Source organism: Garra rufa, chromosome 13, assembly GCF_049309525.1.
Source record: "Garra rufa chromosome 13, GarRuf1.0, whole genome shotgun sequence".
Classification (NCBI taxonomy): Eukaryota; Metazoa; Chordata; class Actinopteri; order Cypriniformes; family Cyprinidae; genus Garra; species Garra rufa.
The window spans coordinates 2,346,668-2,365,748 of record NC_133373.1 but is presented as its reverse complement, the minus strand read 5'-3'; the positions used below and the strand labels follow the sequence as shown (position 1 = coordinate 2,365,748).

The window sequence follows — 19,081 nt, the reverse complement described above, 5'->3', positions numbered from 1 at the left end:
AAGTTTAACAAAAATGACATTTTAAGGCCCTATAAAAACATTTTATTATTTTTCTTAAATTCAGTTTTATTTTTATCAAAATCTGTGAATCTGTTTTCTATAAACGTTCTGCATTCCATTTTAATAGTTGTATTAAATTTAAATCATCAAAAACATGTCTAATTAATTAATAAAGATGAATAAGAATTTATAAAGAATATTTATTTTTATTTTTTTCCAGAAATATTGCCTTGTGTATTTACAATTTTTTTGTAAATAAATTCTGGTAAATAATAATAATATTAAATAAATAAAATAATATTTTTACTATTAGTAGTAGTACTATCATTACATTAAGTAATATTTCTGTCAAGTTAAACCAAACTTTTATTTTGACGGGTTGCAGCCTTTACGTTTCTGTGATATTCCGTCTTATAAAATAAATTCTGTTTTTATGACTGGATCCCGCAATTCCATCCACGTTTTCCACTTCACTTTAACCATAGGAGCCTAAATAAATAGTGTTACAGTTTTTTACAGACGCTAGGACACATTTCTCAATACTTAGGTCACTTTTGCAAAACTCTTCACACAGTGAGCACAACAGAAGTCTATGTGGGCTAAACTGAGGATCAATTATCATTGTTTTGGCACAAAATGCATTCAATGACTACATCTCTCAAATTTCATGAATTCTTTTCTCACTCAGACACAACAACTGCCAAAAATCTTTGTACGTACAGGACATTTTGCGCATGCTTACATACTGTTTTCAAAACTGTTAAACTTATGTTCAAAACAATAACATAATGCAAAACTGAATAAAACAGCAAAATTCAACAGCAATATTTTATTGAAACATATTTCAAATCTAAAAATGCGAGTAGATTAGCATTACTATTGTATCTGTATCAGTGGATGGTGTGTATACAAATTCTTGTATTTTGGAATTACTTAGTGCAAAAAAATAAAAATGAGTCAACAACATAAAATATTGACGAATTCTGCATCATGTCTGATTCATTCCAGTAACATATATTGCAGTTATAAACAGAGATGTGTCCGTTTTACACCAGAAAACACTGTGTAATGCTACGTGTTGTTAGTGTTTTTTAGCTCATTGTTTTGTGGGTGACAAAGTGTGTTTGTCTTCTGTCAACCTTTGCTAGTGTTCTGGAAGAATGAGTTTATTTGAGACCTGAATAAAGTGTTTTGGTAGTTGTAGTGCATTTTGAATGTGAAATGAACTGCTTTGCCAAGCTGAAAGTCGGTTAGGAGAATTGTGTGAAGAGTTTTGCAAAAGTGACCTAAGTATTGAGAAATGAGTCCTAGCGTCTGTACAAAACTGTAATACGGCTTTTATCAAAATGCTTTCTTAAAGCACCAGTACTAGAAAAATGCGGAATCTTACTTTTTTTTTTTTTTTTTTTTTTTTTTTTTTTTTAAAGCAGGGTATTGCGATACCTTTTTAGTACTGGTATATTGTGCCGTATTCAAATTTCTTTGAGATTCTGAAGTTACACAGAAAGCTGACTGACTTTCATGACCTACAGGGGGATAATGTCTTGATAAACACCTACAGTGGAGTTTTGAAAATCTCCGATTTTGGAACGTCCAAACGTCTGGCTGGAATAAACCCCTGCACTGAAACCTTTACTGGTACTGAATGCAGTATTTGTTTTGTTATTGATATTTCCGTATCCTTTTGTCAATAGCAATTTGATGTTGCTTCTTATTAGCAGTTACTGATTACTTGTTTGAATGTGTCAGGTACGTTACAGTACATGGCCCCTGAAATCATAGATAAAGGGCCGCGTGGGTACGGTAAGCCAGCAGACATCTGGTCTCTAGGCTGCACCATTATAGAAATGGCTACTGGGAAACCGCCCTTCTATGAGCTCGGGGAACCACAAGCAGCAATGTTCAAGGTCAGTCATGATTACTTTGTAAAGTGTCCTGAACTAATGCTTGGTGTTCAGTGTGCTGAATATTTGCACAAAATGTACCTAATGTGTAGCCTAATTTGCCACTCTTTTAGTTTTTACTCTGTGCTGAATGTGTGCTTTGTTAAACATAAAAAGCATTTGAATGTAATTTGTGACCCTGGACCTCAAAACCAGTCTTAAGTCGCTGGGGTTTATTTGTAGCAATAGCTAAAAATACATTGCATGGGTCAAAATTTTAGATTTTTCTTTTATGCCAAAAATCATTAGGAAATTAAGTAAAGTTCACGTTCCATGAAGATTTTTTTTGTAAAATTCCTACTGTAAATATATCAAAATGTAATTTTTGATTTGTAATATGCATTGTTAAGAACCTAATTTGGACAACTTTAAAGGTGATTTTCTCAGTCTTTTTGATTTTTTTGCATCCTCAGATTTCTGATTTCAAATAGTTGTATCTCGGCCAAATATTGTCCTATCCTAACAAACCATACATCAATAGAAAGCTTATTTATTGAGCTTTCTATTGTATAAATCTCAGTTTTGTCAAATTTAACCTTATGACTGGTTTTGTGGTCCAGGGTCACATTTGTTATTTAGTAGTTTTCAAATGGTTTTTAAACCCAGCAGGGCACATATAGTTATACTAAAATACACAGTGCCTTGCAAAAGTATTTTCACATTTTGTTTTGTTGCAGAATTATGTTAAACTGCTTTAAATTAGTTTCCCCCCACATCAGTTTACACTCCATACACCATAATAATGACAAAGCAAAAAACTGATTTGCAAATTTTAAAAATTTATTAAAAATAAAACACTGCTATAAGTACATTGCATAAGTATTCATACGCTTATCTCAGTCCATAGTTGAAGCAGCTTTACAGCCTCAAGTCTTTTTGGGTCTGATGTGACCATCTTTGCACATCTGCATTTGGCAATTATCTGCCATTCTTTGCCTCACCTTTTCACCTCTCCATCTCTGTCAGCTTGGATGGGGGCTGGCAGACATTTTCTAGAGTCCTAGTTGTTCCAATCGTCTTCCATTATGGAGAATGCTTCTGTCAACCTTCAATGCAGCAGATTTGTTTCTGAACTCTTCCCTAGATCATCGCCTTAACGCAAGTCTGTCACTGAGCTCTACAGGCAGTTATCTTGGTTTTTGCTCTGATCTGCATTTTCAGCTGTTAGACCTTTTCTGAGAGGTGTGTGCCTTTCTAAATCAGACTCATTCAAATGAATTTGCCACAGTTTAACTCCACTCCAAGTGTAGGAACATCTAGAAGCAATATGAATGCTCCTGAGCTAAATTGCGAGTGTACCAGAAAAGGGTATGAATACTTATGCAACAGGATCTTTTCAGTTTTTTATTTGTAATAAATTTGCACGAATATTAAAAACCTATTTTTTTTGCTCTGCCATTATTTAGTAGGGAGTGTAGACTGATGTGGGGAAAAAAAGTAATTTAAAGTAGTTTAACATAAGGCAGCAACATAACAAAGTGTGAAAAAATATAGGGGTATGAATAATTTCACAAGGCACTGTACTTGTCCTACTGGGAAATTGTCTTCAGTTTTGGTCCAGAGTCTTGAAAATGCATTTTTCTGCTTGTGCTGGTGTATTTTGTCTAGGTTGGGATGTTTAAAATCCACCCGGAGATTCCTGACTCTATGTCCGCTGAAGCCAAAGCATTTATCCTGCGCTGTTTTGAGCCTGATCCAGACAGCCGAGCCACATCCAACGATCTGCTCACCCACGAGTTCCTCACTGTTACATCACGCAAAAAACGATCAAAGAACAACAGTTTCACAGGTGTGTTTGTGTGTTATATGGACATTACACCTTATTCCATGGCATCATTTCAATTGGCAGATTCCATGAATAGAGTACATTAGGGAATAATAGGGAATAAGTGTTACTTTTTTTTTTTTTTGGACTTGACTCTCTTGATTGTTTCCAATGACTAAAACAACACAGTAGTTTTGAATTTTCAGTTCAGTGGCAAAACATAATATTTACATGCATAATTTTTTTCCCGTTAGAAAATGTTACACTGCCTCAATTTTTGGACCCAAAAAATTAAGTTAATATAAATTTTTAAATGACAGAATGTATGAATAAATTAATTACCAAAATTATTGAGATCAAATTATCTTTTATGTATGGTAAATATAGTAATATCTGGTATCAACTAACTAAGCCAGAATATGAGTGACTGGTTAATTTAGGCTACATCTGCAACCTTGGTTTTGTTACTGTCAAGTCTCTTACCAATTTTGTTGTATTTTTAATGACTGTAGTTTTTGTAATGCTTCGTTAATGTTTATTGTTAAATTGAAAACACACAACTAAACTAGCTTCTCTATTCTTCTTATATCTTCTATCCTTTTTTTATTTACTATGCAATTAACAAAAAGCAAAAAAAGCTCTATTCTTTTTCTATTCTACTTTCTTTTTATTATATAATAAAAAAAAACTTTCATTATACTGCATTAAACTAACTGAAACTTGCCATAGCACTTACGTATCATTGCTCTTTTGTTGATTTTGATAGCTTCCCTCGTCCTCATTTGTAAGTTGCTTTGGATAAAAGCGTCTGCAAAACGACTAAAATGTAAAAATGTAAATGTGTTCAGACATAGAGCAAATTAATACATTTTTAAATATTTGAGCTCTTAAGGTGTACAGTTAATTTTAGGTGAAGAGATCCTTTCACTACTATTTAAATTTATTGTGGGAATTGCTTATAATAATAATAATACCTTCTTTTCTTTTTTTTAACAGCTCTTACACCAGGAGCTGGTGAGTCTTGTCTGTTTTAAAACATATAACCTAATGCTGTTTTGTTTTGTTTTTTAAATTCCTACCATTGTCTTTTGATGAAAATGTTGTTCTTAATCAAAAATTGTTCTCTTTTTCTCACTTACAAGCTGTGTTATGTGCAAAATGCCACGTAACTTATACATTTGTGACCCTGGACCAATAAGTAGCACGAGTATATTTGTAGCAAATCCAAAATACAGTGTATGGGTCAAAATTGTTGATTTTTCCTTTATGCCAAAAATCATTAGTTTATTAAGTAAAGATCATGTTCCAGGACGATATAAATATATCAAAACTTAATTTTTGATTAGTAATATGCATCGCTAAGAACTTCATTTGGACATTTTTAAAAGGTTATTTTCTCAATATTTAGATTTTTTGCACCCTCATATTTTCAAATAGTATCTCGTCAAATATTGTCCTATCCTAACAAACCATACATCAGTGAAAAGTTTATTTTTTCAGCTTTCATGTACTGTATAAATCTTAATTTTAAACACTTGACCCTTATGACTGGTTTTGTTGTCCAGGGTCACATATTCAAGTATGCATGTGTAATGTGTCAAATACAGAAAATAAATGTATTTATTAAATGACCTAAATTGTTACATGCATATTACATATTATATGAAGTTTATTTTATTTAGCTACCGATCCACAAGGATCTGTTCTACAAAGATGCAAGGTCAAATTTGAGTTTTCATCAGTCATTTAAAAGACAATAATGTTTAGCTTTCCTCCACTTAGAATCCTTATGAATGGATGTTATGCTGGTCATGTTTTGTAGAGTATTTGCGCAGCATATCTCTTCCGGTTCCCGTTGTGGTTGAGGACACCAGCAGCAGCAGCGAATACGGATCTGTTTCGCCTGACAATGAGCTCTGCACAAACCCCTTCAACTTCAAACCCAGCATCAAGTGCTACAGCGAGAGAGAGGTCAAAGGTCATCGCTCTCTCTTCCTGAGGTCAGATTAAGTTTCATTTTAGCGTAAATATATCCTATTTTGTTACTGTGTACCATTTATTTTAGGGATGCACCAAAATGAAAATTCAAAATGACACACTGGGCAGACACACGGATTTGCGTGGATTTTTTCCCACGTGTATTTTGCCAATTTCTTTTACCATTGCATAAATTAAATAGCCAATATTTTTACAGTTTTGTCTTGCTTTTCAAAGAAAAAAAATCAATTTAAAACAATTTAAAAATATTTAACACTGAACATTTTTTAACATTCTAGTAGACATTATAGCTTACCAACAAAGCACAATTTAACTTAAAATTAACAAGTTAGTAAAATAATATTCTTTGGCCATTTTTAAGACCCCCTTCTGGAATCAGGCATGTGTTTTTAATGTACAAATAAATGCAACCTTGCTGAGCAAAGGAGACTGTTAGAATAAATGTATTAATAGAGCTGTTGGAATGATTGTTAGCATTATTTTTGGCCTTTTGATTTTATTTTACAGAACAACCGTAACACTACATACTAACATTTATGAATGTTGACTTTTATTTTGGTGGAAACCGCAAGAAGACCTCAGTACTACTTTTTGCTGACAGCAGCAGATTTATGAATGATTGTCATCAGATTTTCCTTGCGCTTTTTGACTTTGAACCGTTGAGCTCATGCAGCGCTGGCAGAATAAATACAACTGGTGCGTGTATTAGACAACATAACATTCTGTAGTTTATTACTAATGGATGATTTCAGGCATCATACAGTAACCAGCAACATCCAGTAGGGCTGGGTAAAAAATATCGATTCTCCGATTTTAATCGATCTTCAGTTTAATGCACGTGCTTCACGTTAAGAGGATATGAATATTCACCTCTCCTCCTGAAGGTGTCACCATCAGCTGCTTTTTTTGCTGAAAAATCTGGTGATCAAAAATGATTAGACTGTAGTTACGAACTGTTAGATTTATGGACAGTTAGAATGTTTTGTATACGCAGACAAGGGCTTTATGATTGGCCTGTTTTGAACGTTTTGAATTTAGATAAATGTTTTATTTCTTAAACATGTTTGAAGTTCTTAGTAGATTTCACTGTTGCACATTTACAGTCTTTTTATTTTTTTACAGTAATGTGCATTTTGCAGTTTGTTTGCATGGTGTACAATGGATGCACATATTTATGATTTCTTGTTACAGGGTTCGTTTAAAATAAAAGTTTTATTAAAATAAACAACTGTGTGCACCCTATTGTTAATGTAGAAGTAGGAGAGTTTCAGTTACCAGCATTTACATCAAAATATCCCATGTCTGCAAAACTAACATTTTAAATGAAATATTGATAGCTAATCGAATCAAAATTGAATCGAATTGAATCGAATCGAAACCATAAAAATAAGAATCGAATCACCAAATTGGTCACAATACCCAGCCCTAACATCCAGCCCTTTCTTTTCTCATGAAAGACATGCGATGCGGTTCTAAACAGTCTCTCGCTGTCTGTGCTTGAAATGATTTTTGTCTTTCTGGGACAGTTTTAAATGCTTCCACACTGTCCACATGTTTGCTGCATTAGTGCGCGCCTCTATTTGATCGCGTCACGTCATTGTTCAGTATTATATATTTGCTATATTCACATCTCAGTCGTAAGTTTTGTCCATTTTTCGCACATTCTGTGTCTGAGGTGGCTCATTCGTTCAGTTATTCACTATTTTTTCAACACATAGAAATACCACATAGTTTCCTACGTAAAGGCGCGGTCACATTAATGAAATTCCTACTTGAATTCATTGTGAAATCTGCCTGTCCGATTTCTACTTCTATTCACATTAGAAATTAAGAATGAAAAATAAATGAACCAGGATTATTTTATATATACATTTCAACATTTCTCATTTTCCTATAGTTTTACTGATGTAATTTGACTACAACTGAAATAAAAAATGAATAAAAAATATTGTGATAAAAGTCAGAATTGTGAGATATAAACTTGTGATTGCAAAAAAAAAAAGTCTAAATTGTCAGATATAAACATACAAAATGTCAGAATTGCAAGATATAAACTCGCTATTGTGAAAAAGGTAAAACTGCGAAATATGAACTTGAAAATTCTTAGAAAAAAAGCCTGAATTGTAAGAAACAAACTCACAATTGTGAGGGGAAAAAAGTCAGACATGCATGATACAAACACGCAATTGCAACTTATGATTGCAAGGAAAAAAGTCAAAATTGCGAGATATAAACTTGCAAATGGGAGGAAAAATGTCAGAATTGCCAGGTAACTCGCAATTGCAAGGAAACAAGTCAGAACTGCAAGATACAAACTCGCAATAGTGAGAAAAAGCCAAAATTGTGAGATACAAACTCAAAATTGGGAGATATAAACCCGCAATTACGATAAAAGTCAGAAATTGCGAGTTGTTAAAAAACTTCGCTTATTTGCCTGAAGTCCGAAAGAGCTTTTTTTTAATATTTTCGAATCATTTTGGTTGCCGAACATTCGTGCCATCCCTAAGTTATTTTGCATTTATTGTATATACTTTTAGTAAGCTTGTGAATATACTCGTCCACACATTATTGTAGTATTCCTGTGGAGAACTTTGAAGACCACAGCGCACCACCTTCCCCAGAAGAGAAGGACTCTGGTTTCTTCATGCTGAGGAAAGACAGTGAAAGGAGAGCAACTTTACACCGAATCCTGACTGAGGACAAAGAAAAGATAGTGCTTCACCTGCTAGAAGCACTCACACAGGTGAACCTAAACACTGTGTGCTTATTTCATTTTACATTTCTTAACATTTTTAGTGTGTGGTTTTGCTAAAGCAATAACATTTACCTGGAGTTCTTTAGCAGTTGCATTTTGTAAGTGATTTGTGTTGCTTTTCCTGTCTCAATACAGGGGTCTGAGGAGACCAAACTGAAACATCAGCATATCTCCACACTGGTTGCAAGTTTGGGAGATTTTGTGAGGATGGCAGACAGGAAAATAATTGCAGACACCCTTTCTCAGCTCAAACTAGAGCTTGACTTTGACAGCACAGCAATCAGCCAACTCCAGGTGGCGCTCTTCGGTTTTCAGGATGCGGTAAGCCTCTAGCCAAAGCCAACTAATAAACTCCTAAAAGTGCGGTCACAAATAATTGGCGAAATTTTGTGGGCAAAAATGTCAATTTTCTATTGCCAGTATTGGGAAAGTCACTTTTAAACCAAGCAGCTGTCTGTTCATTTCTGAGTGAAATCTGCATGGGGACTTTTTAATTTTTTTCCTTGTGTGAATCTCCCAATCACACAGGTTCCTATTGACACGAATGGAATTTGCTGGCAAACTTTCACAGAGTAATGGTAAATGTGATTGCACTTTAAAGGACAAGTTCACTTCCAGAACTAAAATGTACAGATAATGTACTCACTCCCTTGTCATCCAAGATGTTCATGTCTTTCTTTCTTCAGTTGTAAAGAAATTGTTTTTGAGGAAAAACCTTTCAGGATTTCTCTCCATATAGTGGACTTCTATGGTGCCCAGAGTTTGAACTTCCAAAATGCAGCTTCAAACGATCCCAGCCGAGGAAGAAGAGTCTTATCTAGCGAAAAGATTGGTTATTTTAATAAAATTATATACTTTTACAACCTCAAATTGTTGTCTTGTCTTGCTCTGCCTGAACTCTTGTTTTTTCCCCAGTTCAAGGCAGTTAGGGTATGTTGAAAAACTCCCATCTCATTTTCTCCTCCAACTACAAAATCGTCCTTATCGCTTTTTTTCACCTTTTTTGTTAAGTGTGTTTGATGATCTTTGCATGCTCACTTTGGTTTGGCAAACACTTGATCTGTACTTCTGCAACAATGTAGGATGATGATAAAATGAGATGTGAGTTTTTTGACATACCCTAACTGTCTTGAACCAGAGATGCACAAGACTACTCATGCACATCGCAGAGAGAGAGACAAGATGAGCATTTGAGGTTAAAAAGTATATAAATTGTAATTTAAAAAATAAATTACAGATTGTTTCGCTAGATAAGACCCTTCTTCCTCGGCTGGGATCGTTTAGAGCCATCTGAAGCTTTATTAAACTGCAGTTTGGAAGTTCAAACTCAGGGCACCATAGAAGTCCACGATATGGAGAAATATATCAGATGTTTTCCTCAAAGAATATAGTATCTTTGCGGAAAACATTTGAAAATCATGCCATAGTTTTTTTCTTCTTGCTTCACCTGAAATGGTAATTTTGAAATTAAAATGTGCTATGAATGCCATTTCAGGTTGACTTCAAAAACTTCAAATGTAATGTGACTTTTAAATAAAATATCTAAAGTTCATTATAGAAGATGAAATGGTTATGGCCTATCATTTTGCATTTCCTCAGGTAAATAAAATCCTGCATAACCACAACATAAAGCCGCACTGGATGTTTGCCCTGGACAACATCATTCGGAAGGCTGTACAGACTGCCATCATCATATTAGTGCCTGGTAAACAACAACATGGTTGCTTTTTAAAACAATCCAGCTTTTTGGCTGCTGTTCATTTAAAAGGATAGTTCACAAAAATGAAAATTTGATGTTTGTCTGCTTACCCCCAGGGCATCCAGTGTAGGTGACTTTGTTTCTTCAGTAGAACACAAACGAAGATTTTTAACTCAAACCGTTGCAGTCTGTCAGTCATATATATATGGCAGTGGTTGGGACCCACAGCTTTGAGAGTCAAAAAAAAAACATACACAGACAAAACCAAATCAAACACACAAAACAATCGGTCTATGCAAGAAACTGAACAGTATTTATATCATGACTTTTTTCACCGACTACATTGCCAGATCACGTGGATCAGAGGTAAATAATGATATAAATACTGTTAAATTTCTTGCACAGACCAATTGTTTTGTGTGTTAAGACCTTAATGTATTGTCACGAGCCGCAGGGTTTAATTTGGTTTTGTCTGTGTATGTTTTTTTGACTCAAATTCGTGGTTCCCATTGACTCCCATTATATGACTGACAGACTGCAACGGTTTGACTTAAAAATCTTCGTTTATGTTCTACTGAAGATACAAAGTCACCTACATCTTGGATGCGTAAGCAGATAAACGTCAAATTTTCAATTTTGGGTGAACTATCCCTTTAAGGAATTAAGGCAGCTCCAGGAACAGTTCATTTGATGTTTGTTTGTTCATTCGCAGAATTGCGGCCACACTTCACGTTGGCGTCTGAGAGCGACCCCGCTGACCAAGAGGACATTGATGACGACACAGTTCCTCAGGGAAACGCTGCCCTTAAGGATATAGCGCCACCTATCGTTCATCACGACGACACTGTGGTCACATCTGGAGTGAGCACGCTCAGTTCAACAGTTTCCCATGAGTCTCATAGTGCTCAGCGATCAATTAGCATGGAGCTGGGTCGCATGAAGCTAGAAACCAAGAGGTAAGTGGTTTTGTTTTGTTGTATCTGCAGCTCTAATATATTGTATTTGTACACATGTGAATTAGGGCTGTGCGATATGACGATTTTTGATTGTGGATGATTAAAATGACACTGCACTTGTATTCGCAATCACAAAAGTACATTATTGCCGGTTAAATAATGAGCTAAAAGCCTGTCTAACAGCGCCTGGTTACTGGACTAAGCTATCTTTGCATTTGATTCGCTAATACTGTCAAAAACACACAAGGATTACATATAAACACAGTTAGTTATGTCTAAAGTGAAAGTTAACAGCAGCTCTTAAAGTGACAGAACTCATAAACATGCTGCCGATTGTCATTAAAGGGATGGTTCACGCCAAAATTGACTCACTCACATGTTGTCACAAACCTCTAATCATTTTTCTTTTTGTGCTGAACACAAAAGAAGATATTTTGAAGAATGTGGATAAGAGTAGCTGGTCCCCACTGACTTTGATAGTGGGAAAAAATAAATAAAATACTATGGAAGTCACTGGGGACCAGCAGCTGTTTGGTTGCCCACATACGTTCAAAGTAAGTTTTACGTTCAACATAAAAATAATGAGTTAATAATGTCAGAGTAGTCATTTTCGGGTGATGGTAGGCTAATAAAACAAAACACAAAAAAATCACTCGATGTGCTTGACTGAAGAACTTTAATACAGTTAAAAAAGAGTCAATGTATACTTTATGGATATAGTGTTTAATTATTATTTTAGTTAATTCAGTTTCTTAAATGCTACTGCTAAATACACCTACTGTATCTGAAAATTAAAGCATTATTTGTTTTATTTGTATATTGTGTGTATTTGTAACATGTAGCCTGTGTTTGTTCTTATTTTTGAATAACAAAGATGAAATAATGGAATGATGAAATTATTTTTATTTTATATTTTGTTACCTTGTAAGGGTTTAGTTTTAAAATAGGGAAATTAGTTTGGGTGTGCTGCTTGGACAACTTGCAAAATAGTGAAACCAACATGATAAAATCGTAATATTTCTAAAAAAAAAACAAAACAAAAAAACAAGGGTGATATGATATTTTTGCCATATCGCTCACCCCTAATGTAAATAATACTGGCAGACTCTGATGATCTGTAACAAATGTGACCCTGGACCACAAAACCAGTCATAAGGTTAAATTTTACAAAACTGAGATGTATGCATCATATGAAAGCTCAATAAATAAGCTTTCTATTGATGTATGGTTTGTTAGGATAGGACAATATTTGGTTGAGATACTTCTATTTGAAAATCTGGAATCTGAGGGTGCAAAAAAATCTAAATACTGAGAAAATCACCTTTAAAGTTGTCCAAATTAGGTTCTTAACAATGCATATTACTAATCAAAAATTACATTTTGATATATTTACAGTAGTAAAGAAAAATCAAAAAAATTGACCCATGCAATGTATTTTTGGCTATTGCCACAAATATACCCCAGCGACTTAAGACTGGTTTTGTGGTCCAGGGTCACAAATAATGAATGCCAGTCACCATATAAGACTGACTGTGGAGTGGTTTAGGTTAGTTTTCCTTTTTGCATATAATGAAAGTGAATGGTTAATGGGCCTGTCAAACCCCAAACGTCAGAAAAAACACCATTAAAATCTTGTTTGCATTAATGAAACACTGTTTCCCTGTTTAACACTGTAAAGCTGCTTTGGCACAATTAGTACTGTATAAAGCTGACTTGACTCAACTTGACAAAGTAATCCACAGGTTGTCCATATGACTGCTATAATCCAAGTATTCTAAAGTCATATGATAGATATGTGTGAGGAACGCACCCAGACCTAGGTCTCAAGAGTGTTATTAGGATGCTTTTTGACATACATTGAACTACTCTGGACAATGTGTGTCATGATCTTAAGTTATCTTGAGTTATGCATGCCTGCATTGGTTTGTGTGTTCTAGGTTGTTAGAGGAATTAATAGAGAAGGAGAGAGAGTATCAGGCCATCTTACAGCAAGTGCTGGAGGAGAGAGAACAGGAGATCAAACTATTGAAGAGTCGATCTGGGCCCGCCGGTAAGTCTAATATGCACTTTCATACACTAATATGCAAATTATTCATTTATAGCATGTATACACATGCTATTCAGAGCTTCAAGCTGCAACTAAAAAGGTCGAAGAAACACAAAAGAGAAGTCTTGAATATAAATGACCTGTGAGTCTCAACATGATAAACTATTTAATCTAGTGGTTTGTGAGCACAAATGTGAGCCTGCACCACAAAACCGGTCTTAAGCAAAAGCCAAAAATACATTGCATGGGTCAAAAGGATCGATTCTTCTTTTAGGCCAAAAATCATTAGGATATTAAGTGCAGATCATGTTCCATGAAGATATTTTGTACATTTCCTACCGTAAATATATCAAAACTTAGTATTATTCATTTCTAAGAACTTCATTTGGACAACTTTAAAGGCGATTTTCTCAGTATTTCGATTTTTTGCACGCTCATATGCCAAATGTTATCCTAACAAACCATACATCAGTGGAAAGCCTATTTATTCAGTTTTCAGAAGATGTATAAATCTCAATATCCAAAAAATGACCCTTATGACTGGTTGTGTGGTGCAGGGTCACAAATCATAAAAATGGGATACTACTCTGGTACTTTGCTGTAGAAATCATATATATATATGAGCAGCTTTCATGAGAAAAAGAATTCAACAAACACAAACTGCCTGACTCCAGTGTCTTTAATTTAATTGAACAAGTTCAGAAGAAAAACATGAACATGATTATCACGGAAAACAGTTGTCTTAGCAATGTGACTTTGCATTTGCAGAGAAAATAGCTTGAATCAGATGTAGGACGGTGACTTCTCAGTTTTTCAGAAGATCATTGGTCTCTGTCAGAGCAGTAATACTGTGGTCTGAGTGATCATATGCAACCCAACATTTATGCATTCATTAAAAAGGTTCTGCTGAAAAAGTCATTAAGAAAATGTAGTTAGCAATGAAAAAGGCTCCTGCCATGTTTAAATGCAGATATTTTGTTACCTAATGCAGAGGCATTCAGACATTTCTGTCACTTCTCTTTATTTCGTTCTTTTAGTTGTTTTTCATTCCTGTATTTTGTCTTTTGCCTTTTGCTATGTATTAAATCATTATGCTAGAATACATTTTGAGTATGAACACCACAGTCCAAAGTCCAACCCTGTGTTTGGTTGTGTTTATGGCAGATGTTCCTGTGCATTTCATGAGCACAAGTAGTTCATTCGAACGAGAAGTAGACCAGGAACTTCTGGAATGGCTTAAATGCCACGGGGCTGATGCAGATTCCATAGAGAAGGTAATAAACACACAAACTGTTCAATTTGGTCACCAAACATTGTAAATAAAAGTTTTCCTGTATTTATTAACAGATCATTTTAAATTTGACAGATTATAGCTGAAGATTACAGTCTTGCTGACATCCTTCTTTGTGTCACAAGAGACGACTTGAAGATTTTGAGATTACGGTGAATGAACGTCTCTAATATTTTGTAGTAATTTTTAACATAACATTAGTATTATTTCATTTACACTTGTGTAAAGGTATGTTAATATGTTGCTCGTTGTCACATGCTCGGTGTAGATGTTATTGTTTCAGCGTGAACTAATACATATCTGCTGAAACAATATGAAAATGTAACCTCAATGCAATTTATTTAGTCTTTTGAAATATAAGCTTCTATAAGGAAACATTCAATTGTGGCATAAACTGCATGTTCATTGTTTAAAAATAAAAAAAGATATTGTGTGTTGGGCTTGTTGCAAGTTGTGACAGACACACAAACAACTAAGTGTGTTATATTATGTAATTTGAGGACTGGATTCCATTTCTTTGTAAATTAATTAATGTTTAGATGTAATTTGGTCCTTCTCCATACATACAAAATACTGTACACTACCAGTCAAAAGTTTGGACACACTTGATGTTTTTCATGATCTAAAAACTCAAGAAGTATTTTTTTAGTCAAATATTAAATATTTAAAAAAACATTACAATATATATTTTATTTTATTTTATTTTAAATTAAATTAAATTTGTATTTTGTTTTATTTAAAAGAAAAGAAATAAATAATAATAAATAAATACATAAATAATAAAATAAAATAATGATTCTCAGTTTATTTTTAAGTAAAACTGAAGTTAAGAATTAAGTTTTGATATATATATGGTGGGAAATGTACAAAATATCTTCATGGAACATGATCTTTACCTAATATCCTAATGATTTTTGGCATAAAAGAGAAAAATTGATCCATTCAATATAAATAAATAAATATTTAGATGTGAATTTAGTCCTTCTCCAAACATAAATTACATAAATTCCATGATGATAAAATTTGTAATTATTCTCAGTGGCACACTCTTTAAATATTTTAGAATTAATTTAAATTTTGTAAATAAATATTCAATGCCGTTTTCTAAGAATGATTTTATTTTTTTATACAGAGGTGTATGAGAAACACAGTCAATGTGAAAGTTTAGGATTATTGCATTTCTCTGCTAGGCCACAAGAAAATCGCCTTTAAAGTTGTCCAAATGAAGTTCTTAGCAATGCATATTACTAACCAAAAATTAACTTTGACATATTTACAGTAGGAAATGTACAAAATATCTTCATGGAACATGATCTTTACCTAATATCCTAATGATTTTTGGCATAAAAGGAAAATCCATCATTTCGACCCATACGATGTTCTTTTTACTTTTTCTTTGTAAATAAATTAATGTTTAGATGTAAATTTAGTCCTCCTCCAAACATAAATTAAAATTAATAATTACAAATTTGTCATTATTTTCAGCGGCACCCTCTTTTTAGAATTAATGATCATTTTTAAAACTAAATATTCAATGCCGTTTTCTAAGAATCTTTTAATGAGAAACACAGTCAGTGTGAAAGTGAATGATTATTGCATTTCTCTGCTATGCACAATAAAAACCTGCTGTCCACAAGTAGTGCATGACTGTTTGTTTTTCCTTCTCTTGTGTTTCCAGCGGTGGAGTCCTGTGTAAACTCTGGAACGCTATCACCGAACACAGAAAGAAGCCAGGCTGAGAACCATAGCCACGTACACATGCTCACATTCGAGACATAACCAAATATATCTAGTGGGATCGATTCAAGTCTTTGTGATAATGCACATCACATGTAAATAGGTGTTTTAACTTTTTTATCCGTCTGTGAAAATTGCAATTGTGCAAGTGACTTTAAATGAATTGTTGACGATCCACACATTTGATACGTGAGCGCTGTTACGGCATCTTTATACGGGGAGCTTGTTTTATTTTTGATATTTATTTACAGAAACATGTCTTGACCTGCCTGAGAACCTTTTCCAGCCCAAATCCCTTCTCCTTTCAGAAAAAGACACTGAAACTAAACACATACGAGTCTGTGTGCATTTTATATATTTTTACTTGCATCATTTATAAGGTATATTGTCGAGTTCTTTTCTTTTAAATCAAAACTAGTTATATTTGCTTAGATATATTGAAGAAACACAATAACTAATCAAACTGTACTGTGTTCCCACATGGGATGACATGAATAAACCACCTCTGAAGTTGTATATACTGTAATCTCCCTCAGAAGTACATTCCTGAGATCATATGTAAACCGCACAATGTTTCACTAGACTATGACATTGTGCACTTAAGTCTATTTATTCAGCACAAACCTCCAAGACCTTTTTACATGACCATTTTAGTTCAAACCGATGGCACTGCAGGGTTTTAGTCAAATCATAATTGCGCATCTAATGACTTGATCTGGTCATTTCATTTCACTGATTATTTATTTATTTTTTTAGTCAGTGCTAGGTCATGGGAGGAAAAAAAAAGCTTAGTTTCTATATTTATAATATGCATATACAGGGCTATGTAATGTGACAATCATGTAACGAGAAGTTGATATCTGTGGCGAATGTTTGCATGATCAGTGTTTTCATTCAAACTCTTTTGTGCAAATTGCAAATTGGAATTTCACTTTTGAAGTAAATTAAAACTTTGAAAGCAAACTAACTTTTTTTTCTTCATGTTTCCAGCTGATATGACTTTAGTAATATTACATTTACACTTGTGTAGTGGTATGTTAAGATCTTTCTGCTTTTGGCAAAAGTGTAATACTGCTTTAAAAAGTTTACCGTTTCATTTAATTGCATTTTTGTTTTTCAGAGCATAAAATAAATATCCTACCTTTTTTTTCTAATTTACAGAAGACACCCACTAAAATGTCATTCAGTGTCAAGCATATTTATGACATTAAAAGACAAATTACTTTTACAGTAAATACTATTTAGATATTTAAATACTATTTGCCACTATCCTAGGTTTTGCCCATTTGTCAGTAATAATTTTTTACTCATTAAAAACACAATACAATTTAAAATGCTCCCTTATCAGAAAAAGCATGTTGTTTGAATTTTGACATAAATATTGTGTTACACTGAATAACAATGTAACATCATTTCAACAAATTGTGACATTTTATTCTCCAAAAACTTGTTTGAAACCTTAAACTAGACACTTTACTTACATTTAATGTGCTTCTATGGACATAAAATCACTTTTATAAATTTCTTTTGATGTGGACATCTATTGTAAGAATGTACCTATTGTATGCTAGGAATTCATTTAAAATCCAAATTTTGTTTAGTTTAAACAACACAAGACCTCATTGCATGGACCAAGAAAGTCTTCAGATATGTTCTTGTATGTTCCACAAAAAAAAGACATGCATACAGTTTAGTTGTAACATGAAGGTGAATAAACAATGATAGAATTTTCATTTTTAAATGTTTTATTGCTGAAAACAAGAACATACAAATCAGTACAAAATATCAACAGTAGTGATACTTGAAAGACAACAGTAAAAAAATACAATAAATAATAATAATACAAAAATAACAAAGCAAAAAAGGGCCATTGTTTTACATAAAATTCCTTACACACAAAAAAGTGTGGAATGAATTTGAACAGTCTTTATGGCTTTCTTATTAGTAGATAGTGAAATCAAATTAATATAACTGTCCATGTCTCTTAAAAAGACCACAAAGACAGGTTTAGAATTTGAGAATTTATATTTGTGAATATAACATTTGAAAAAAGAATTACATTTATAATAAAACAAATATTATCTTTTGTGGAGTCTGAGTCAAAATATCTAAATATAACAGTTCTCAACAGTTGTTTACAGCTTTTTTTTTAATTAAAAATAAAAAAAATGTACAAACCAAACAGGCTTTAAATAAACCAAAATAGACGTTTAGAAATATACAATTGCACGTACATAAGGCAGACACAACTGTAAGGTATATACATAGTATTAACTACATTTGAATTACAAAATAAAGTTGAAAAATATTACAATAAAAAATAAGTTATAATAAATAAACATAGATAAAAATAAAATAAATAAAATACATTTACATAACTTTGCAAAGGGGTTATAAAATATTATAAATCACTAAACTCAGTGAAAATATTATAAATAATTCTAAGCTCATTTATGAAGTGAGGAAAAGAAGAGGCGGTTTTCAAAAACCTTGTGAATAAACAATATACCACAACAAAGAAGGTTGTTAACCAAAAAGTGTTGTATGCAATCTTTTTTAAACACTCCAGACTTAATTTTTGTATAATTTAGAAGGTTAATCTGGATATACAGTTGTTTACAGCTTTTATTTATTTATTTATTTTTTATTGAGTAGCCTACAAAATCTGAGTACAAAAAAATGGCAATATATAAGAAAATATTCCAAGAAAGAGAATCAAGTACAAAATAAGAAACAAAGATTAAACAAAAAGTAATAATAAAGAAAATATAATTACAACAAATTATATAATACAAACAAATTAAATCGTTTTACTGCCTTTGGATTTTTCATTTTACTAAGGGCATTTGAAAAGTATTTTAGATCATTTTTAAACACAATAAACAGGGGA

General features: G+C 33.0%; 1 protein-coding gene across 1 annotated transcript in view; it reads left to right on the top strand.

The window, feature by feature from the left end:
• Positions 1-16,707, top strand: part of map3k5 (mitogen-activated protein kinase kinase kinase 5) — a 52,097-nt gene extending 35,390 nt beyond the window's left edge. The window contains exons 18-30 of the mRNA XM_073817091.1: positions 1,533-1,638; positions 1,750-1,907; positions 3,552-3,732; positions 4,705-4,722; positions 5,531-5,708; positions 8,281-8,449; positions 8,597-8,782; positions 10,061-10,166; positions 10,873-11,116; positions 13,054-13,166; positions 14,328-14,437; positions 14,530-14,606; positions 16,133-16,707. Of these exons, the coding sequence (XP_073673192.1) occupies positions 1,533-1,638; positions 1,750-1,907; positions 3,552-3,732; positions 4,705-4,722; positions 5,531-5,708; positions 8,281-8,449; positions 8,597-8,782; positions 10,061-10,166; positions 10,873-11,116; positions 13,054-13,166; positions 14,328-14,437; positions 14,530-14,606; positions 16,133-16,193 (1,707 nt within the window). The 3' untranslated portion in view covers positions 16,194-16,707. The remainder of the gene's footprint in view (positions 1-1,532; positions 1,639-1,749; positions 1,908-3,551; positions 3,733-4,704; positions 4,723-5,530; positions 5,709-8,280; positions 8,450-8,596; positions 8,783-10,060; positions 10,167-10,872; positions 11,117-13,053; positions 13,167-14,327; positions 14,438-14,529; positions 14,607-16,132) is intronic.
• Positions 16,708-19,081: the final 2,374 nt, after the last annotated feature.